Source organism: Alligator mississippiensis, chromosome 5, assembly GCF_030867095.1.
Source record: "Alligator mississippiensis isolate rAllMis1 chromosome 5, rAllMis1, whole genome shotgun sequence".
Classification (NCBI taxonomy): domain Eukaryota; kingdom Metazoa; phylum Chordata; order Crocodylia; family Alligatoridae; genus Alligator; species Alligator mississippiensis.
Window position 1 is genome coordinate 141,829,871 of NC_081828.1, and position 20,075 is coordinate 141,849,945.

A 20,075-nucleotide genomic window follows, 5' to 3' on the forward strand; every position below is an offset into this window, starting at 1 on the left:
ATATTAAACAAATATTAGAAGAATAACAGATTTTATCCTTTAGAGAAGTAACTTTGCCCCAAGATCCAAATAGATATATATATTTTTTTCTTTATATAGAATGGAAACTGCAGGTTAAAATGTCACATTCCTTGCCACGAAAAAGGCAGTGTTATACTAAGATGGTTTATACTAAAGGTGTGAACATACACTTAACGTGGCTTCAAAGGGGAAGGCAGATCTGTAGCAATATAAGTGTAGCTAAAATGTTTAATCTTTATCTCTACTTCATAGAGGGTCAAAATTGGAGCAGTTTAGCTCACTTATTGCTAAAAGATCAGGGGGCAGTGCCAAGTGCCTAGGACAGAGTCCCAACATGCAGAGGGCAGTGCCAGGCTCCCTGGGACTCAACCCTGGTGCACAGAGGGTGGTGCCTCACCCTTAAAACCCAATCCCAGATTGTGGAACAGGGAAGGGGCAGTGCCAGGCCCCAGGGCATGATCAGGCATGGCACTCAGCTGGTCTGTAGGGCCAAAAGATTTGAGCACTGCTGTTGTAAGTAGTTTGAGCAAATAAGTCAAAACTTTGCTATTATTCATCTGGTTGGCAGTCAGTGTTTAATTCTGATACTAAAACAAAAAAAAAGCTCCAGAATGTATGCTGTAAAACACTATATTACTATTAAACTTTGAAAAATACTGAACTTTAAAGTTTTAAAATGCTTAACTTGATCTGAAAACAAAGATTTCATTTTGCATTTTGTTGAACTTTACTAGTAAATAATATTGAAAAAGTAAAAAAATGCTGTTTTAATTAATTAGGTTGCATATAAAGATACTAATGCTTATGTATTTAATAAAATGGTAATGGATTCTCTTTAAGATAAACTGGGTTTCAGAAGTTGAACAGTTGGCTAATATTGCTGTACTTTTCTCTTTTTTAGTAATACATGTTTTCTCTATCCATTGCTATTTCTGGTTTTATATATGGTTTTTTCTTCCCCTCATTTGCATTAGGGCAGGAAGGTTTTGGATAAATTACATGAGTTTCAGATATATTTCACAAGCTTAAAAGGACTTACTGGTCCTGAGAGATTAGCATCAAGATGCCAAATCGTTAATGTTGCTGCAGAAATATTTCTTAAAAGTGGAAGTCTAGATGGAGCCACATGGGTATTAAGAGGTAACCTAAGCTTCATTAAAAAATCAAGATTTGTTATTAAATAAACTTAAATATGCTGGTATAGATACCTTGGTATTTAAACTATCCCCTTTGTGAAATATTTTAGTTGGAGTCTACATGATAGGTGAAAGGTAATACACTAATACTGAGTATGCCACAAGGAAATGTAGCCCGTCTTAAATATTAACATTGTTCCCTATCCATATAAGAAATATTATGCTAAATAGTCATTAAAGTAAGAAATATCACCTTTGTTTGACTAAATTCATTCACAAGTTACCATTCAGGTTGTTTTTTAAAAATATATCAGAATGCTCTGTAGTCTGGCTGCCCCCTCTCCTATGCACATTGACTGCTAGACTGTCACCACATTTAGTACCTACAGATTTTCAAGAGCTGGGTCAGTGCCATAGGGTATCCCTGAAGAGTCTGACTCAGAATGACAGTTGTGTATATTGGGATATGAGGTTAAAGTTGGGATATTCTAATACATTTTATGTCTTTCATAAGACTGTCTACAATTGTTCCACTTGTACTACATTTACTGGCCTTGACCTGTAAAGAGAGAGAGATGTGACAGTCACTGTAAAACAAAGAGGTGAACAGTAAAGTGATAGTGAGGATCTAAAATTAATATTTCAGGTTATTGTTGATAGAAGAGTGTTATATGACACTCTACAGAGTTCACAGTCATTATCATGAAATTATTATGTACCAACACATTAACATGTATTCCAAGATTTTTTTTGAGAAACAGATGTTCATGATTAGTTAAATAGCTCATTTTTCTGTGAAGTTTTGAAATGTGTCTTCCATGTCAGTTTCCAGTATATTTTCATGGTCCCATATTTATTATTTTTAATTTTGGTTCAAAACAATAATAATTGGGTTTTTCATTCCAGATTCAGAATGGGTAATAGATACAGCAGTGTGGCCCTGCGATAGAATAGATGTCCTCAGTCGACACAATCTGCTGTGTGCCCTTGCATGTGAATATTTGACTAAAAGCCAGTATAGGCAAACATTTGAAATTTTGCAGAATCTACCAGGTTTCCAAACTTGTTCTGGTAAGTTAAGGAAGTTAAAATAATCATAAGTAAATTAAAAGACAGAATTGATACTAAATACAGCTTCTATTTGACCTGTTCTTTGTAGTTCAGGTTCAGATTTACTGGAGTAGAATTTTCTTCCGAGGAGACAAATGATAGATAATACAAATAATTGTACTTTGAGGCTTTTTATTTTTATTAAAGGGAATGTGTGCACAAATAACTCTAAATATGGTTTTGCGTATTTTACCTCCCTTCTCCCAATTCTCAGCCGTTTCTCATTCTCTGAGGAATGAAAGAAGTGAGACTCTTTCCTGAATATCTTTTTAAGGACCTTGAGCAGTCTACAAAGAGAAATGGAGTTAAGGGCATTAAGAAATTGATTGATAACAAAAAAATAACTATTTAATCACCACCACCTATTACTCCCAAGAAAACCTGTAGAAAGTAAAAAAACTGCTTCTCCTATTTCCTCTGTTCTGTTGACTTCCTTTTGCTTTACCCGTGTGGGTAATGAAACTCCATTGCTCATCTCTTCCCTGCATTGTATTTAGATAGGGAATTCATTTTCAGTTCTTCAATTGTTAGAAAACCAGTCTTGTTACGTAGCTTTTCTAATAAGAAGTACTTAGATGAGGGGTTGGAATGGATGTAAGCAGCCTAATTGCAACACTGGAGAGCCATGCTTCCTTTCACTCCCTTGCTCTGACCCAGTACATCTTGAATTCTCTTTTGCACAGCTTCAGCTGAGAGGGATAAGCATGGTCCTAGCCCAGAATAGTTTACAACCATGGGTTATTGCATTCTAATGGGAGATGAGAAATTGAGGTTTGAATGCCCTCAACTTGAGTGAATATGTGACTGTAGAGTTTTTGGTTCAGACCACAGGTTGGATAGTGAGTGCGTATATTATGTGGACTCAGAGATCAGGTTCCTCAAGTAGTAATCAGTAATGCCTAGTTTGAAGGGTTGCGTGAGGTGGGTGGTAAGCTTATTCAGTCCTGCAAAATGGTGCAGCTCTGGGCATGTGCAGAAGCCAAACTTTAGACATGGTGAAAACTAGCACAGATAAACTTTTAGGCACCTAAGAGCTTTGGAATTTCAAGGATTGCAGTTTTGGAATTAAGAAGTGAATCTCGACCTTCAGCAGCATTTTTTTTAAATTCAAACTGATACCTTTCTCCATTGATACTACTTCCCACTGTAAGTAGAATGTATGTTACCAGGGTCTGCATGAAGAAATCTTGTCACAAGGAAAAAAAAGTATCATTATCACAAGGTATTTGGCTTTTATAGCATTTTGTTGATTAAGCCAACTGCTCTGGTGTAAGATTGGACTGTAGTTTGTTTAAGTAATAAGCCATCAATCAATTAAGATTTATTTTGACTGAATAAAGTAATTTGTATTGCTTGTGTCATTACAGATGCTCTAGATGTCTCCCAATACAGCCTTCTTTTTAACAAACTTCTAGATGCCTGTATTGAGAGTAAAAGCCTGGGAGTATCTTCTTCTGTAATAGATTTCATGCTTTCAAAGAATGTTCCTATTGATTTTACTTTACTGAGAGGATTAATTACAACATTGGGAAGGAGCTGTTTATGGCTTAAAGCCAGGACCTATTACAAAAGTAAGTTATCCTGGAATTGGTATTCGGTGCTTATGATGCTCGCATAAATTATATTAATAAAATATTATTACTGATAGAAATGGTTAAGTATACTACAGGAAATCACATACACTGTTTGTGATAAGTTTGTTAGAAAAACGTCTTTAATGAGTGTGGCTACTGACAACACAAACATTTAGCAGACTAAATTGAGGGTCATATTCAAGGATAGGCTCTTACGTGCCTTGAGGTGAGGTGGAAAAGAGGACTAAAGAATCCTGTAAGTTAAGGGCCAACCAGAAGAAGTAATCTAACCTATCTCAAGGATGGCTTTTAAGTTGCAAGGGGTCAAGGCTGGTACTTTGGTACTTTTAAATGCAGCAGTACTCCTTCTACAAACTAAACAAAGACCAGATGACACAAGTGCACAGACATTCCAGAATTTTCTTTTAGAAGAAAAAATGGTGGTTCCAGGAGAAAAATAACCCAATGCTAGCCAGTTAAAAGTCACTCCTGAGAGAATACACATTTCTAACTTTCCCACAGCTTAACTCCCCCCAGGGATCAGGAAGAATGGAGCTGTGGGAAGGAATTTTCCACCACTAGAAACGAATGTTTGTTATGTGGTTAATGTCTAGGCATAAACCTCCTTGACCACAGCTTATCATTCCAGGTCTCAGTGCTGTGTGGTTTTCCAGATAAAGGCAGACAAGCTAGGTTATTTCGGGTTCTCCTAACTCTGACTGAAGTGTAGACTTTAGCTCTGGCTCTCTAACCCTTTCCTCCCCCACAGTCCTTTACCTCTCAGAAGTGATGAGACTGTATATATAGTAAGGTCCATTCAGCTCCTTGGGATGAGAGAAACTCACAGGTAACTGCAAGTTGCTTCCTGGAGGGCAAGGGGTTAAAACACTTAGTGCCTAGCTATAACAAAAAGGTTAGCTTTAATAGAAATGTTGGATCCATAGCATGATAGCAAATGCACAGTGTACGTATTTATAGATAAAAGTAATAGTGGCAGAATAAATGTGAGGATACACTTGCTGTTGCAGTAAGAGCTGTGTATTAAACATTTGAATTGAAATCCCACTGTAAATAACTTTTCCAAAGCACTCAATTTTAAAGAAAATAAAGGGCTTCAGTGTTCCTCACAGTAAATGGCAAAATCTGTTCAAATGCATTGCCTCTCCTTGCATCCCAGGCTATACATAAATGCATCAAATAGATAATAGTTTAATAGTGTTTAATAATGCTAACTTTTGAATTTTATACGTGTACTTTCAGGTGCTTTATCATTGGGTTGCTATCCACCACTGGAAGGAAATTTGTATCGCAAACTTCTGCTGATTCCTTCTTACATGTCTGAAGTTGAGATGCTGTTGGCTATTGAAATATTCCTCGTTTCAAATGCAAGTAATATTCAGAGTCCAGGTGCTACTAGTCAGACACTTCAAATCATACTGAAAAGGTTTGTTGGACATTTTTAGAATTTTTTGTCTGATCAGTGTTATAATTATGTGATATTTGAGGGGAGAGGAAGTAAATTTGTTTGTTTTCCACTATTAATTAGGAGAAAATAATTTTACAAAGTAGTTTCAAAGGTTTACTCTGGTTCTAAAAGGCAGTAAATAATACATTTTAGAACTTCAGGAAACAAATCCACTAGCAATCACCCGAAAAATATTTGGAAAACAAGAATATTTCAGGTGATTTATAATGTGCGACATAGTAACAATGTATAATATAATCAAAAAGAACAAGATTGCCTGATTGCTCATTGTATACAATCTTGTTGTAGTTAACCTTGTATTATAGTGAATCTGAAAAGTAAGGTTAAATCCAAAAACTTGGCCTTTTTTGAAGGAAATCTCTTGGCTTTCTCTATTCTTGTGTTGCCCAGTTAGTCTTGAACACTTTCATCTGAGATGCCTCGTTATTAGTTTCAATTTTGAACTGGTGTTGTTAGGCATATGGCAATCTTTCTCTCAGTTCCACTGTTCTCTAGACAAAACTAAAGCTTTCCTTTCTCTTACTCCGGTCTCTTTTAGTAACTTGGAACTGCACTTTGTTCTCAAGACCAAGTATCTTGAATTAAACCTTTAGGTCTTCCCTGTGCATCCACCTCTGCCAGATTATTCTCAAGAGTTAATATTTTAAGACCCACCCCAATCACCCATGCATTTCAAATTATAGGAACTTTGAGCCTCTAGCATCAAGGTGCAGAACTACACAGAAAAGTCTTGTCTTGTTGGGGTGAAGGAGAGCGGGAACTTCTCATGCTTGGAAGACCTGCTGGATTATTTCTGGATGGGAGTACACGCTTTTCCACAACTGGGAGAAATAGCTAACAAAGCTACCTCTCATGTTCCAGAACCAGCTGTAGTTAGGTGCTTCTCAAGTTTTAGTTATAGGGTATAGTGTAATACAGGGGTAGTTAACCCACGGCACATGTGGCATGGGAAGCTGCTGTGTGTGACACCTGAGCCCCAGGCACCTTCATTCTGGCACCTCAAGTGAAGACTATTAGGTACACCACCTCTGGGGAGCTGGGGTCAGAAGCAGTTGGAAAGGATAGAGGCATAATTTGTAGCATGACTGCCAAAAAGGTTGGCCACCACCTTTTTGTTGTGTATGATAGTGTTATAGTGAGATGTCGTTTGCCTTGGATGACCCTAAGGCTTTCAAATCACAAATTTTTCAGTGCATTGAAAAGATGTATACTTTACTGGGATATATTTTCAGGCATATATCCACATTAGATTTTTGGTGTGCATGGGAGAGATTTACTGTATCAGAGTCTGTGATCTGCTATGCCTTCACTCCTTATAGGAGGAAGGACCAATAAAATCAAAAGCACACTTGGTTCCCTCACCTTCAGCTGTCCACTTCTGCCTTCCCTTTGGAAGTAGCTGGGTCAGCCTCTGTCCAAGATATCTGCAAATAAACCTGTGATGCCCTCTGTCTCCCCAGCCTTAGCAAGCACTTTTGATATTGGGTTTAAGATGGCCTTCACAACAGAACTCTAAAAAAAAAAAAAAAAAAAAAAAAAAAAAAAAAGAAAGCTCCTACACATTACCATCCATTATAAAAGATTTCTCGGGCTCAAAAGTATGCTTTCTGCTGCCAGTGGTACCAAAGGTTGTTGTACGCTTCATATCAATGTTAATGCCAGCAAATGTGACAGAAGCTGCCAGAGCTCCTTTTGATTTAAATTAGAAAAATGAAAACAAGAAACATTCAGATCCCCAGAAGGACTCCTTGGAGAAAAAAGGGTCATTGTTCACTACCAGCCATGCATATCACATTTGAAGATTACTTATTAGTCTCATCAGCTATTTCAGCTCATACATCTCCTTAACTTGAGGCCCCAGTACCAACTGAATTGGATAATTCACCAGTGTGCATACTACCATGAATATCGCAATCATTTTCGTCTATGGAACTTTCCTTGAGACTTTTGGCTATGCCTCTACCATTTCATTCTGCACAGCAGCTATATTCAGCTGTCTTGATTCAGAATATCCTTGGGAGATGATGGGAGCTGACTAAAAATTATTCAAATCTCCTTCAAGAAGCCTATCTGTCATCTGTGAAAGCACAGTCCACCTGGAAAAAACGTGCAGGAATCCCTCTTCGTGGCCTTACGTTCAGGAATCTATGATGGTTGTGCTTAGCATGGCAAGATCCAACACTGGTGATATTATTGCCTCTAATGGCCTTCCTAGTACCAAAGGAGCATCCTTCAATACTAGAAGGAGCATCCTTCAATCCTAGTAGCAGCACTGGTCTCTGTTTCAGTTACTGTTACATTTGGAAGAAAATATTGTGCATTGAACAAAAGGGAAAAGGAAATGGGCTAGCCACCAGTTCATGATCGTGCAAAAGCTTCTCATATGAAGATGAAATTGGTGTCAAATTGGTGCTTTTTTTCTGATGAACTGAAGTGGTTTAATGAGCTTGAGAGAAGTAGGTATTAGAACTATGGGAGAAGTCTCCAGCTTCAGATGTTGGAAACATCCATCCCTCACTTTGTTGATATTCTGGAATGCCAGTCAAAAGACAAGGCTGCGTTGCCTTCTATTTCAGGTCTCCTATTTTTGCTCAATCCTTATCTGGAAGGGTACTAGATGTATTACAGTGCCTCTTGACAGATGCTAGATCTGTCCCCGCAGCCCAGGAATTGGTGAAAATGGCAAGATTCATCTTTCTGTACCTCTGTATTGAGTGGAGTGGCCATGAATGTAATAAACTCCCTGTTTCCCCACTCCCAATAAGGAAGGTAATATCCTGGTTGCTCTGAGAGAGAGTTATCTTAAAACAAACAAACAAACCCCCCTCACCCCCTACACTTTAGAACTTGAATGATCCTGGTTTGAACTCCTTGCTGAAGAAAGAAAGAGAAGCTGTAATGCATTTAATCAGAGGGTAGTAGGTTAGGGAGAAGTCTGTCCTAAGCAGTATATGGGGTAATAATAGATTACTAGAGATGTGACTGTTGGCATAGGTAGTCTTGTCTGTGAGATGTAGCAGAAGCTTGCACTACTACCACAACCCTTCCCAATCCAACCCTGCATGCCCCTCCCAGAAACAGATATGCAGGGTAGTTGGGACTGTCCTGCACACTTTTTTGCACATGAGTGTGGCTCAGATCAGGGAGGGCTGTGGCAGACTGGGCATTTCTGCAGCCATGAGCATATACTCTTCCTACAGCCCTTCCCAGTCTGGCTCCACATAAGGCCCAAGGCTTGTTTCACCTGGCTGCAGTGGTGGCAGCAGCAATCCAGTTGAGAAACACTGAGGTAAGCTGACATTGTACAACAGTGGTTATCAGTTGGGCTGCTGCCAACTTCAAAAAAGTTATGGAGGGTTGCTTTGAGTCTAGAAAGGTTGAGAACCTGCCCTAGAAGAAGAAAAATAGGTGACACATAGGTGGTGTTCTTTCAGTTTCTCCTGTACATTTGTTATCTAGCCACTGCCTTCCCTTCTGCTTTGGAGCTACTTTCTCTTGTACTTCAGAAGTCCATGGATTAGGGATAAGAAAATGTAGGTAGTTGCTGGGTGTACATTCTGTTATATAGATGCAGCCAGTTATGATACTTTAAATGCAAACACATTGCTGTACCCCACAATTCATAGATTCATAGATGGTAGGGTCGGAAGGGACCTCAGTAGATCATCGAGTCCGACCCCCTGCATAAGCAGGAAAGAATGCTGGGCCTAGATGACCCCAGCTAGATACTCATCTAACCTCCTCTTGAAGACCCCCAGGGTAGGGGAGAGTGCCACCTCCCTTGGGAGCCCGTTCCAGACCTTGGCCACTCTAACTGTGAAGAAGTTCTTCCTAATGTCCAATCTAAATCTGCTCTCTGCTAGCTTGTGACCATTGTTTCTTGTAACCCCCGGGGGCGCCTTGGTGAATAAATACTCACCAATTCCCTTCTGTGCCCCCGTGATGAACTTATAGGCATCCACAAGGTCGCCTCTCAACCTTCTCTTGCGGAGGCTGAAAAGGTCGTTTCTCTAGTTGCTCTAGTCTCTCCTCGTAGGGCTTGGTCTGCAGGCCCTTGACCATACGAGTTGCCCTTCTCTGGACCCTCTCCAGGTTATCCGCATCCTTCTTGAAGTGTGGCGCCCAGAATTGCACGCAGTACTCCAACTGCGGTCTGACCAGCGCCCTATAGAGGGGAAGTATCACCTCCCTGGACCTATTCGTCATGCATCTGCTGATGCACGATAAAGTGCCATTGGCTTTTCTGATGGCTTCGTCACACTGCCGGCTCATGTTCATCTTGGAGTCCACTAGGACTCCAAGATCCCTTTCCACCTCTGTGCCACCCAGCAGGTCATTCCCTAGGCTGTAGGTGTGCTGGACATTTTTCCTCCCTAGGTGCAGCACTTTGCATTTCTCCTTGTTGAACTGCATCCTGTTGGTTTCTGCCCACTTGTCCAACCTATCCAGGTCTGCTTGCAGCTGTTCCCTGCCCTCCGGCGTGTCCACTTCTCCCCATAGCTTTGTGTCATCTGCAAACTTGGACAGAGTACATTTGACTCCCTCGTCCAAGTCGCTGATGAAGACATTAAAGAGTATCGGTCCAAGGACCGAGCCCTGCGGGACCCCACTGCCCACACCCTTCCAGGTCGAGACCGACCCATCCACCACGACTCTCTGGGTGCGACCCTCTAGCCAATTTGCCACCCCACCGGACTGTGCAGTCATCCACATCACAGCCTCTTAGCTTGTTCACCAGTATGGGGTGGGATACCGTATCAAAGGCCTTCCTGAAGTCTAAGTATACGACATCCACCCCTCCTCCTGTGTCCAGGTGTTTCGTAACCTGGTCATAGAAAGAGACTAGATTGGTCAGGCACGATCTGCCCGCCACAAACCCGTGCTGGTTTCCCCTTGGCATAATTTGCCCTGCCGGGCTCTCACAAATGTGAGCCTTGATAATTTTTTCAAAGACTTTACCAAGGATGGAGGTGAGACTGACTGGCCTATAGTTGCCCGGGTCCTCCTTCCTCCCCTTTTTGAAAATGGGGACCATGTTAGCCCTTTTCCAGTCCTCCGGGACTTGGCCCGTGCGCCACGAGCGTTCGAATATTCCTGCCAGTGGCTCTGCAATGATGTCGGCCAGTGCCTTCAGCACCCTCGGATGGAGCCCATCCGGGCCTGCCGACTTAAAGGCATCCAGTTCTTCCAAATGACTCTGCACCACCTCAGGATCTACGTATGGAAGTCTGGCGCCTTGCTGCTGCCTCTCTACAACCCCAGTGAGAGACTTGTCATGCCCCTCACTTAGGAACACTGAGGCAAAGAACTCGTTGAGGAGTTCAGCCTTGTCCCCCCTGTCTGTCACCAATTGTTTCTGCCCATTTAGCAGTGGTCCTATTCCTCCCTGGGCCTTCCTTTTATTCCCAATATATCTAAAAAACAATTTCTTGTTGTCTTTTACTTGGGTTGCCATCCTTAGCTCCATGGTAGCTTTGGCCCGTCTAACTGCCTCCCTACAAGCACGAGCAGAGGAGGTATATTCATCTTTAGTGATCTCACCCTGTTTCCACTTTTTATGTGCTCCCCTTTTGGCCCTTAGGCTGCCCTGGATTTCTCTGGTCAGCCATGGAAGCCTCCTGGCCCCTTTCCCTCTTTTGCCTCGCTCGGGGATCGTCTTGCTTTGTGCCCGAAGGATCGTTTCCTTAAGGCACAGCCACCCTTCTTGGGCTCCCATCCCTTCAAAACTCCTACTCTGCAGTGCGTCCTTGACTAATCGCCTGAGTTCATTGAGATCAGCTTTCCTAAAGTCTAGCACTTTCACCCTACTAGTTACCTTACCCACTCGCCGTCTTATGGTGAATTCTATTATTAGGTGATCACTGTCTCCCAAATGGCTACCGATCTGGAGGTCCCCTATCATGTCATCTCTTGTTGCCAATACCAGATCCAGTATGGCATTCCCCCTAGTGGGACCATGCACCTCCTGTGTCAGGTGGAGGTCCTGTATACAGGTTAGAAACCTGCGTGAGCGATGGGACCTTGCTGTCTGCGTCTCCCAGCAGATGTCCGGGTAGTTTAGGTCCCCCATGACTACCGCCTCTTTAGCTTTTATGGTCTCCGAGAGTTGCCTCAGGAGCCCCGAATCTCTTTCTTCCCCTTGGTGTGGGGGTCTGTAGTAGACCCCTACCACCAAATCCCTTTCTCCTTGCCCCCCATGTAGCCTAACCCAGAATCCTTCTAATTCCTCAACCTTGGATTCTGTCTTGATGAGGGTTGATGTATATTGCTCACTGACATAAAGTGCAACCCCCCCCCCTTTCTTCCCCGACCTGTCCTTTCTATACAATCTATAGCCCTCAATATGTACCACCCAGTCATGGGATGAATCCCACCAGGTCTCTGTTAGCCCCACTAAGTCATAGGTGTTTAGTGCAAGCAGGAGCGCTAGTTCATCCTGCTTGTTCCCCATGGTCCTAGCATTAGTATATAGGCACTTGAGCCCTGCGACTGGTGCCTTTGCTGCCCCCCCGCTCCGAGTCCCAAGGGTCCCATTGTTTCTTACCTTCTTGTTTCTTACCTGTTCTGTAGTTCTGGTCTCCCCATGGCTTTCAGGTTTCCAATGTTCTCCTTCTTCAGGCTGGGCTGTCCTTGTGGGTGCCACATGGTTTGGTGGTCCACAGCTTCCCCTGCCCTCGTACTCCCCTCCCCCCGACGAGCCTAGTTTAAAGCCCGCCGGAGGAGATCCGCCAACCTAGTAGAAAACACACGCTTACCTTTGGGGGACAGGTGAAGCCCATCCCAGCTGAGCATGTCCCTCGTCGTGATGTGCGGGTCATTGTCCAGGAATCCGAAGCCTGCCTTGAGACACCGCTGCCGAAGCCGCCAGTTGGTCTCTCTGATGCAGTTCTCCTGCCGTCTTCCTCGTCCGGTGACTGGTAGGATGGAAGAGAAAACCACCTGTGCACCGAACTCCTTCAGCACGCCACCCAGAGCACTGTAGTCCGCCATCAGGTGATCGGGGGTTCTGGCCGCATCATTAGTACCCACATGGACTAGGACCATGGGGTAGTAATCGGTGGGCTTGATCCTGGCCTGGATTACCTCCGTCACATCCCGAATCTTTGCTCCAGGGAGGCAGCATACCTCTCGTGCCGAGGGGTCCTGGCGACAGATGGGTCCTTCCGTACCTCTCGGGATGGAGTCACCTATGACGAGCACTCGTCGCCTCCTCCTCTGGGTCCTTGTGGATCTCTTGATCTGTTTGGAGTGTGAAGAACGTGGTGTTTCTTCTTGCCCAAGGGTTTCCTCCTCCCTTTCCATCTCCTGCAGGGTCGCCAGGGCCTCGTACCTGTTCACCAGTCGGACTGGAGAAGCTGGTACCGGTTCACTGTGAGCTGCTCCGGTCCTGGCTGTGACCGTCTGCCACTCTGCTGTGGAGGGCATTCCCCGGGCTGCTTCTTCCTTGGGTGCCTGGGCATGCAGGGAAAGGAAATACCTGTCAATTTCATCCTCCGCCTCCCTGATCCCCCTCAGCCTGCTAGCCTCCTCCCGGAGCTCCCTCACCTGCGCCTCCAGAGCCCTAAGATGGGCACCTGCCGGACAGGTGTGGGGGCCCCCAATCTCTGCCCCCCCCCAGCCCTGCTGGGGATCCCCCACAGGCCAGGATGTAGGGGGACATCAGCTCCCCCATGGGCTCGGTCTGGGTGGAGGCCTCAGACCTGCCCCGGGTAGCCTTGTCCCCCTGGGCAGAGGCCCTAGCAGCACTCCTCGTAGACACCATTCTGTAAGCTGCTGTTTGTAGACCTGTGCGGTGTCTACGCCCTACCCCTACAGGAGTCCCACTGCTGGCCCTTCCTGCCCACCCGCCGGCGCGAACGCCTGCGCAAACGCCGGCGTGCTCTTACAAAGCGCGCCTGTTTGCGCGCTCTGTTCGCGCTGCGCGGCTCAGGAGTGCGGCTCCCTACCGGCTCAGCTATATGGGCCCCGGGGGGCTTCCCCTCCAGATCTGGCTCAGCTGTGTCGGGTCCCTCCGCCCCACTTACCTTCGGGGGATCAGCTGCTGCTGCCCCCGCTGCCGATTCCTCTGCTGCTGCCGCTGCTGCCGCCGCCGCCTCCAGTCAGTCAGTTGGCAAAAGGGGCACACGTGCGTGCGGGACACACGTGTGCTGACTCCTCTCCTTCCCGCTGCTGGTTCCCGAGTGGAACCAGCAATGGATGCTGCTTTCTGCACAGTAATTCCAGAGGTATCAAATCTATTAAGTAAGCATGTTCAAAGGTAATTGTAACTAACTAGTAAGTATCCCCTCCGAAAGCAAGTATCTCTCTGCTGAAATCTGCATGATATTTTCATGTAATACTTCTCCAAAAACCCGATTTCCTAAAATTCTGATACTCCATGAAATGCTTGTGGTGGTAAATTTACTTATGCCACAGTATTGTGCTATTCTAATTATTGCCATATTCACTGTGTTCATGCCTAGTAAAATAAAGAATTACTTTCTTGGTTTTCAGTGGGCTTGTATCCACCTTGCTTGTCTTACCCAGCTGTCCAGTCTCAATTGTTTGTTATTCATTGGTTACAAATGGATCTTCCCCTCAGCTGAACCATTTTTCCTGTGATAGCAAGCCTGCTGTCTTTTCTAAAGCTTGCTTAAAACACCCCTCTTTCTCTGGCATTGCTGATGTTTTGTCACTTAAGGTGCTGACAGATGTTCAGGCCCCTGCTGTAACTCATAGTGCTTTACATATAGTGCCATGAGTTGGCCCCCCTCCCTTGCCCACCCCTGGACACAACAGACGTTCTCTTGTTGTGTTGACCAGGGGGGGATCAGCTTCACCTGCAGGTGAGCAGCAAGCCAAAAAGGAGCTGCCCCTTTCCCTAGCCCTGCCCCACCCCTTCCCACTACAGGACAGTCAGCGGGGTGTGGGAGCCAGGAGCAGTGAACTGCTGGCTGTGTTTTGCCCAACCTGAGCTGGGGGCAGGTGGATTGGAGCCCCCCCATCTTGTAGCCAATCCCCAGCTGCCTGACTGCAAGCATATTACTCCTTTGGGACTGTCTGGGTTGCAAGAATGTCACCCAGTCCTAAAGGAGTGACATGCTCACAATAAAAAGTAACCACCAGCTCCTGGCTTCTGTCAAGACCAATACAGGTGGATCTGGGCTGAAAGCAGGTGTCTCTGCAGACTCCAAGTGACACGTTCTGCATTCCAGAAATCCTCTTCAAGGAGGGCTGGAGGGGAAGGACTGCATGCATGGCTGTGAGTGAACTCTTTCACAAGCTGTCAGCTTGCCCATCATGAGCTGGAGGGCAAGGGGTGGATTAGAGCTCCCCCCCCAGCCTGGCTCCCCTGGTTGTGAGGGTGGTGGAGCTCCTTGGCTGCATCAGCGCAGCCCCAAACATGCAAAAAATTAACCCTAGGGAACACAAGTTCCCTAAGGCACGCTAAAGCAAAGCACCTTCATCTGTTACCTCATTTGAGGAGGGTTAATTTTTCGCACAGTCAGCCACTTCAAAAGCACTCTTCAGCTGTGCATGCCTGTCACAGCTATAGAGCACTTACAGGAGAAAAAGGGGACAGCAATTTCAGTATGCACCTTACTCCATTAATCTGTGAAGGCATACTATATTGAATTGCAGGTGATACTGGTTTCTAGGGATATACCTTTTAATAACATTACCTCTTTGGAGGTAAGAGTGCTGAGGAGTCCACCCTTTTTGACTGAGATCAAGATTTCAAGAAATTGTTTTGTATTTGCTGAAAAGAATATCTCCAGTTCTGGGGTGGCTGTCATGCTTTGCCATAGACTAGGGTTTGAATTTGGGGAGAAATATGTCAGTACTTGAATTGTGAATTGTAAAATTAATTGCTCATGTGAACTGTAAAAATGAGATAAGTCATACTAGCATCTGCTGTCGCACTACATTTAGTGAAAGTGGTCTTTAAATCCCACTTGTGTTTTTGGGTTTGGCTTCTGCTCACTGGACCTTAAATGTGTATGTACATGGGTTCTGATAGACCCCTTTGGGCCTAAGTTTGTCCCAGATGAAGGATACCAAAATAGTATTGGCAACAGATTTCACTGTTGCAACAATTGTGTGGTTCTGTGTTCCCTCTTCCTTCCCCTCTCCCTCTCTCTTTAAACATAAGGAATAAAATATTTACTCTTAACATTTAAACAATCACCAGTATAATGTTTTACCTCATGCTGAAGTGGATGGGGTACTTGAAAGCTTTTTTAGAGCTATTGTTTCAGGGACTGCAGATTCAGGTAGACATCTCTGCATTGATTACACTCAGATTATATTTTGAGGTTTCCTCTACAAATATAATAATTGAATATTGATTCTTTTTCAAAGAAGTTCAGAAACTGGATTCTTCACTGATTGTCCACCCAGTTTTGACTACGTATGTAAGTTTTATTCACATGTGCAAAATCAGATTCTTTTAGAGTAGCAGTATCCATTGTGCTCGTTTAAAAAAAAAAAAAAAAAAAAAAAAAGCCAATAGCATACTACATTGTATTAACAGGAGTTAACAGAAGGATAAAGTAGTGCCATAGCCAAGAATCCAGATGCAAATTGCCAGACTTGGCCAGAAGCAAGAGGATTCAAACTCCTTCCTTGACTCATTGCTCCAAGTCTTTTCCAAATTTTCCAGTACAAAAACATTCTTTGATCTGACAGGACCAAACTGCCTCTAGCACTATACTGGGACTCATGCTCTGTACTAAGACTGGCTTCTGCCACGCTGCTCTCGGCACCAGCTTCACCCTTCTTAATTCTGGTAATGTCCTCAACACTGGCCATTTCTGGTACCAATCTATCAGGAGTCTGCCTTGTTAGACTACCCGAGATGTGGCCTTCACTCACCTGAACTGACACCACATAGACCCATAACTCTAAATTAACCAGCTACAGATTGTCTAGCAGTTTACATTATGCATTTGGAGATGCAAGCACAAGGGTTCCTGTTTACCAATTGTTTGATAACTTAGTAAGTAAACTATCACATGAATAAGATGGATCTTTTACATGCCATGACATTTGTACTCTGTGAAAACTCTCTTACAGATGTGAAGAACATAAGGTGCAAAGTAAAGATGATTATCGAACAGCAATGGACAGAGTAATTCTAGCTGCTCGTATATCTGATCCAAAGCTTTTTCTTAAGCACATGACTATGAACATTAATATGGAACAAGTTTACAGTTTGGAACATAATTCTGCTATAAAATGGCTGAAGGAAAACATGAAATGGGCTGGAAAAGTCTGGCTTTTTCAGTAGCTATTAGTTGGTAATGATTTTTTTTTTTTTGAACTGTTGAAGTAATCATTGTTGAAAATAATAAATATCAATAAAGACTGTTTCCACTGTGTTTATAACCTATGTCTTACTGATTCACAGCAACATTTGTAAGGTTTCAAATTGTAAATTATTCTTGAAATGATTACAGATTATTTTCATAGATGGAAAACACAATAATAGAATAACTTTTTTCTGGAGGCAAGTACCATTGGAGGTTCCCACACTGGGGTAAGTTTAGATTCTAGTGATAACATTAAAAATACCAAAACTTTTGAACTATTTATTTTATTAAAAAAACAATAACGTTGTTATTGTGAATGGCAGCCCATACACCTATCAGCAGTGCTTATGTATATGTTCAGTGCTTTCAGGCTGGATATTTTATAGTCAGCAGTGTCTTAGTGTGGCGCATGTCCACTTCACCTCTTTTTTTGTTTTTTTTACTCTCAGTTGGGAAACAATCTAGCTACTCCCCAGTTTCCTTATACAACCTGTATTATGTGCCAGATTATCTTGCTTCCCTGAGCTATTAATGCTTATTTGTATAAAGCTTATTTTAGTGCAGTGTTAGTCTCCTTTCAGTTCTTCCTGCATTAATTTTTTTTGTACATTTTTCTGGTTTTATTTTTTTAATTTGTCAGACCCCCATACCCCTGCACCCTGCCTTCTAAGGTGGTTGTAGCCCATTTGTGTGTCCCAATTCAGACCCTAGTTTCCTCAGTCCAAAACTTTTGGAGATTATATTCCCTCCAAATCAGTTCCTGTAGCTATTTCATCTTATATTGCTGACTGACTTGACAGTGTACCTCTTTACACAGATCAGGAAGATAAATCCCTCAAAGTGCATAGAGCTCTTGAAAATAAAAGTTATAATTTGCTCTCTCAGTCAATATAAGATGTTTCATAAAACTCAAAGTTTCTGATACAAATAGGTGTTTCCAGAGGTGACTCTGGTGCAGTAGACTCACTTCAGTGCTATCTTCATCATTTTAACTTTCATGGGCCTGTGATTCTTGCACCATTCCTTAGCAGCACCATGGCCTTTGATAGATCACTGCCACCAACTATCTTGATACTGATGTCCATCTAATCACAGATGGCTGTTTACTTGGCACAAGCTTAAGTTCTTCTACTCTTGGTTAATAATACCAGCAGCATATGTGTCTGTTTTCTTGGTAGTGACAGCTTATCTGGATCTGTTAACAGTCTCTTACTACAATGGGTCTCTCAGGAGCATTTACCACTTGAGCCTTCAGCCTTGTTGGAACTTTAATTATTTTCAGCATGCTTTTTAAATTTGTAGTACTGAAACTTTATGAAGTGTTTATGGACACTTTATAAAGTGTTAAGCATCTTCTACATCAACCAGTTTAGTACTGCCTTTTCCCGAGGACAAATTCTAATTCATACTCTTGAGTTTGAAGTCAATAAACAGTTTTCCAATAAGATTATGCAACTCTTTCCTCTATCCCTCCCATTCCATGAAATATTCCAGGCTGTAAACCCACCACCAATATGACAGCAGTTCTTATAGGCACTCAGCTCGCTGTACCAATGGCTGTAGCACTGCTTGGATTTGTGGGGACTGAATTACTACAGAAGATGCAACTGCCTGGCATATTCCTAACTAAAATTATCTCTGTACTACCCCAAATGCAAGAGCAGTCAAAAATATTCCCCACTTCTTCATTAGGTCCATATGGTGGAACATTCCAACCCAGTCAACGTTTTGTCATTATGTCTAGATAATGCTGTAGTATTAAACAAAGTTATTTCAACTCTTGAAAAGAGTTTGTAAAGTCTTTCAGATCTGATGAGGACAGTACCACCTATTCTGGATATCTCTGCTGAGAAGGAAGGAGAAAAACCGCACACAGCTGGGCATTCTAAGCATCCTGATGTTGGGCTGTTTTGCCAGTACAGTAAATTACTAATTATTAGACCCCACCAGAGTTGTGATAAACACTTGAGCATCAAGTTGAAAATTTGCAGACAGCGGGTATTGGATAACAGCTGCCAGATCTGAACACCTCTCATCTGGTACTGAGATCTTTAATGGTCTCAGCTATTAATGGGAGTTCTTAACAGGGTCAACAGAGACCTCCTAAAGAGAGAGAGTGCTGAACTGTGTCTATCTCTTCAGCAAGAAATTGTATTCAATATTAGTCTGCAACTGAGAATTTCAGACCAACAAACAGTGCTATCAGAATATGATTGTGAACTTTTGAGTCTTCCTCACATTAGTTTTCTTTTTTTATTATTATGTTACCGATTTGGCATTGTATTCACAAATCTGTAAAACTGAAGTGTAATTATCCAGTTCTGCTGTAGAAGCAATCTTAGATGCACCTGATTTAATTAAAGGTTCAGTTTATTTCCTATATAAGAATTAAATAGATCTTATCAGAGCTGCACGTCTGGGCAAAGAGCCAGAAAGCTCTGGGAAAACTGAACAAAAGCTGAAGATAGTGGGAGTAGAATTGTGTTGAATGGTCATAAAATTGATGTAGCATATGGGCATCAGTACAAAACATAAAAAGATTGCACCTGTCTTTCCCATAGTAACTTTGTTGCTGGATCTAGTCCCGTGCTTAAATCATAAGGGGAATCTCTAAGTGGGTGCCATTGGTGGAAGTTTTTAAATTAGTGCTTTTTTTTTTATCCCAGGTTACTTTTGATTGTAGGAGATTTGATTCTAGATCTCTCAATACAGCTAAATGCTCCCTTTTTTAGTTTCTAGCTAGCCTTCAGTAGGAGAGTTTTGTGAATATGGGCCTTTGTATGGTCATAAATAACTGTTTATGGGAGATAAATACCAAACCCTTGCTCGCGCTCTGTCTCTCTCTCTGGGAATCTGTTAAAGCTCTGCTGACTAATGTTTCTTGAAAAAAGTTCAATGTTTATGGAGTACGAGGTCATACCTAGAATCTCTTTTCAGTCAGAACAAAAAAAAAAAAAAAGGTTGTGGAAACATTACCACAATTTGTTATAAGTAATACAGATGCATTTTTTTTTCTTTTTTTGTTTTCAAAAGAGACTGAAGGAAGCTGGGAAGTAGAGATGTAATAGAGTAAATGTATAGTTCTTTGTGTATTGTGGATCTATGAAGCGGTGTGCAAAAGAGCAGTGTTTTGATCTTTCTTGTTTTGGATCTGGGGCTGTTTATTGTATTTAACCTTCTTATACAATAAAAAATATTTAATCTCGTGTGTCGTTTAATCTCTCTGCACAAGTATTTTTATAGTTATCAGTGTTGTCATTGTTCTAATATAATAAAAGCCTTTGTCTGTGTCTGTAATGCTCTGGCCCAATTGCGCATGGGCTGCTGAGAGGGAGCACGCTGATTAGCTCCAAGGGCCCTGAGCATTACAGACAGAGGGGGTGAGGGAGCTGCTACATGACCCTCACCCCCAACAACAGCTGGCAGGGAGGGGGAAGCTGTGGTGAAGAGGGAGTTG

At 42.8% G+C, this 20,075-nt stretch overlaps 1 protein-coding gene across 1 annotated transcript in view; it reads left to right on the forward strand.

Moving 5' to 3' along the window:
* Window positions 1–19,824, forward strand: part of TOPAZ1 (testis and ovary specific TOPAZ 1) — a 74,684-nt gene extending 54,860 nt beyond the window's left edge. The window contains exons 17-21 of the mRNA XM_006273249.4: window positions 996–1,161; window positions 2,064–2,228; window positions 3,635–3,838; window positions 5,102–5,285; window positions 16,383–19,824. Of these exons, the coding sequence (XP_006273311.3) occupies window positions 996–1,161; window positions 2,064–2,228; window positions 3,635–3,838; window positions 5,102–5,285; window positions 16,383–16,596 (933 nt within the window). The 3' untranslated portion in view covers window positions 16,597–19,824. The remainder of the gene's footprint in view (window positions 1–995; window positions 1,162–2,063; window positions 2,229–3,634; window positions 3,839–5,101; window positions 5,286–16,382) is intronic.
* Window positions 19,825–20,075: the final 251 nt, after the last annotated feature.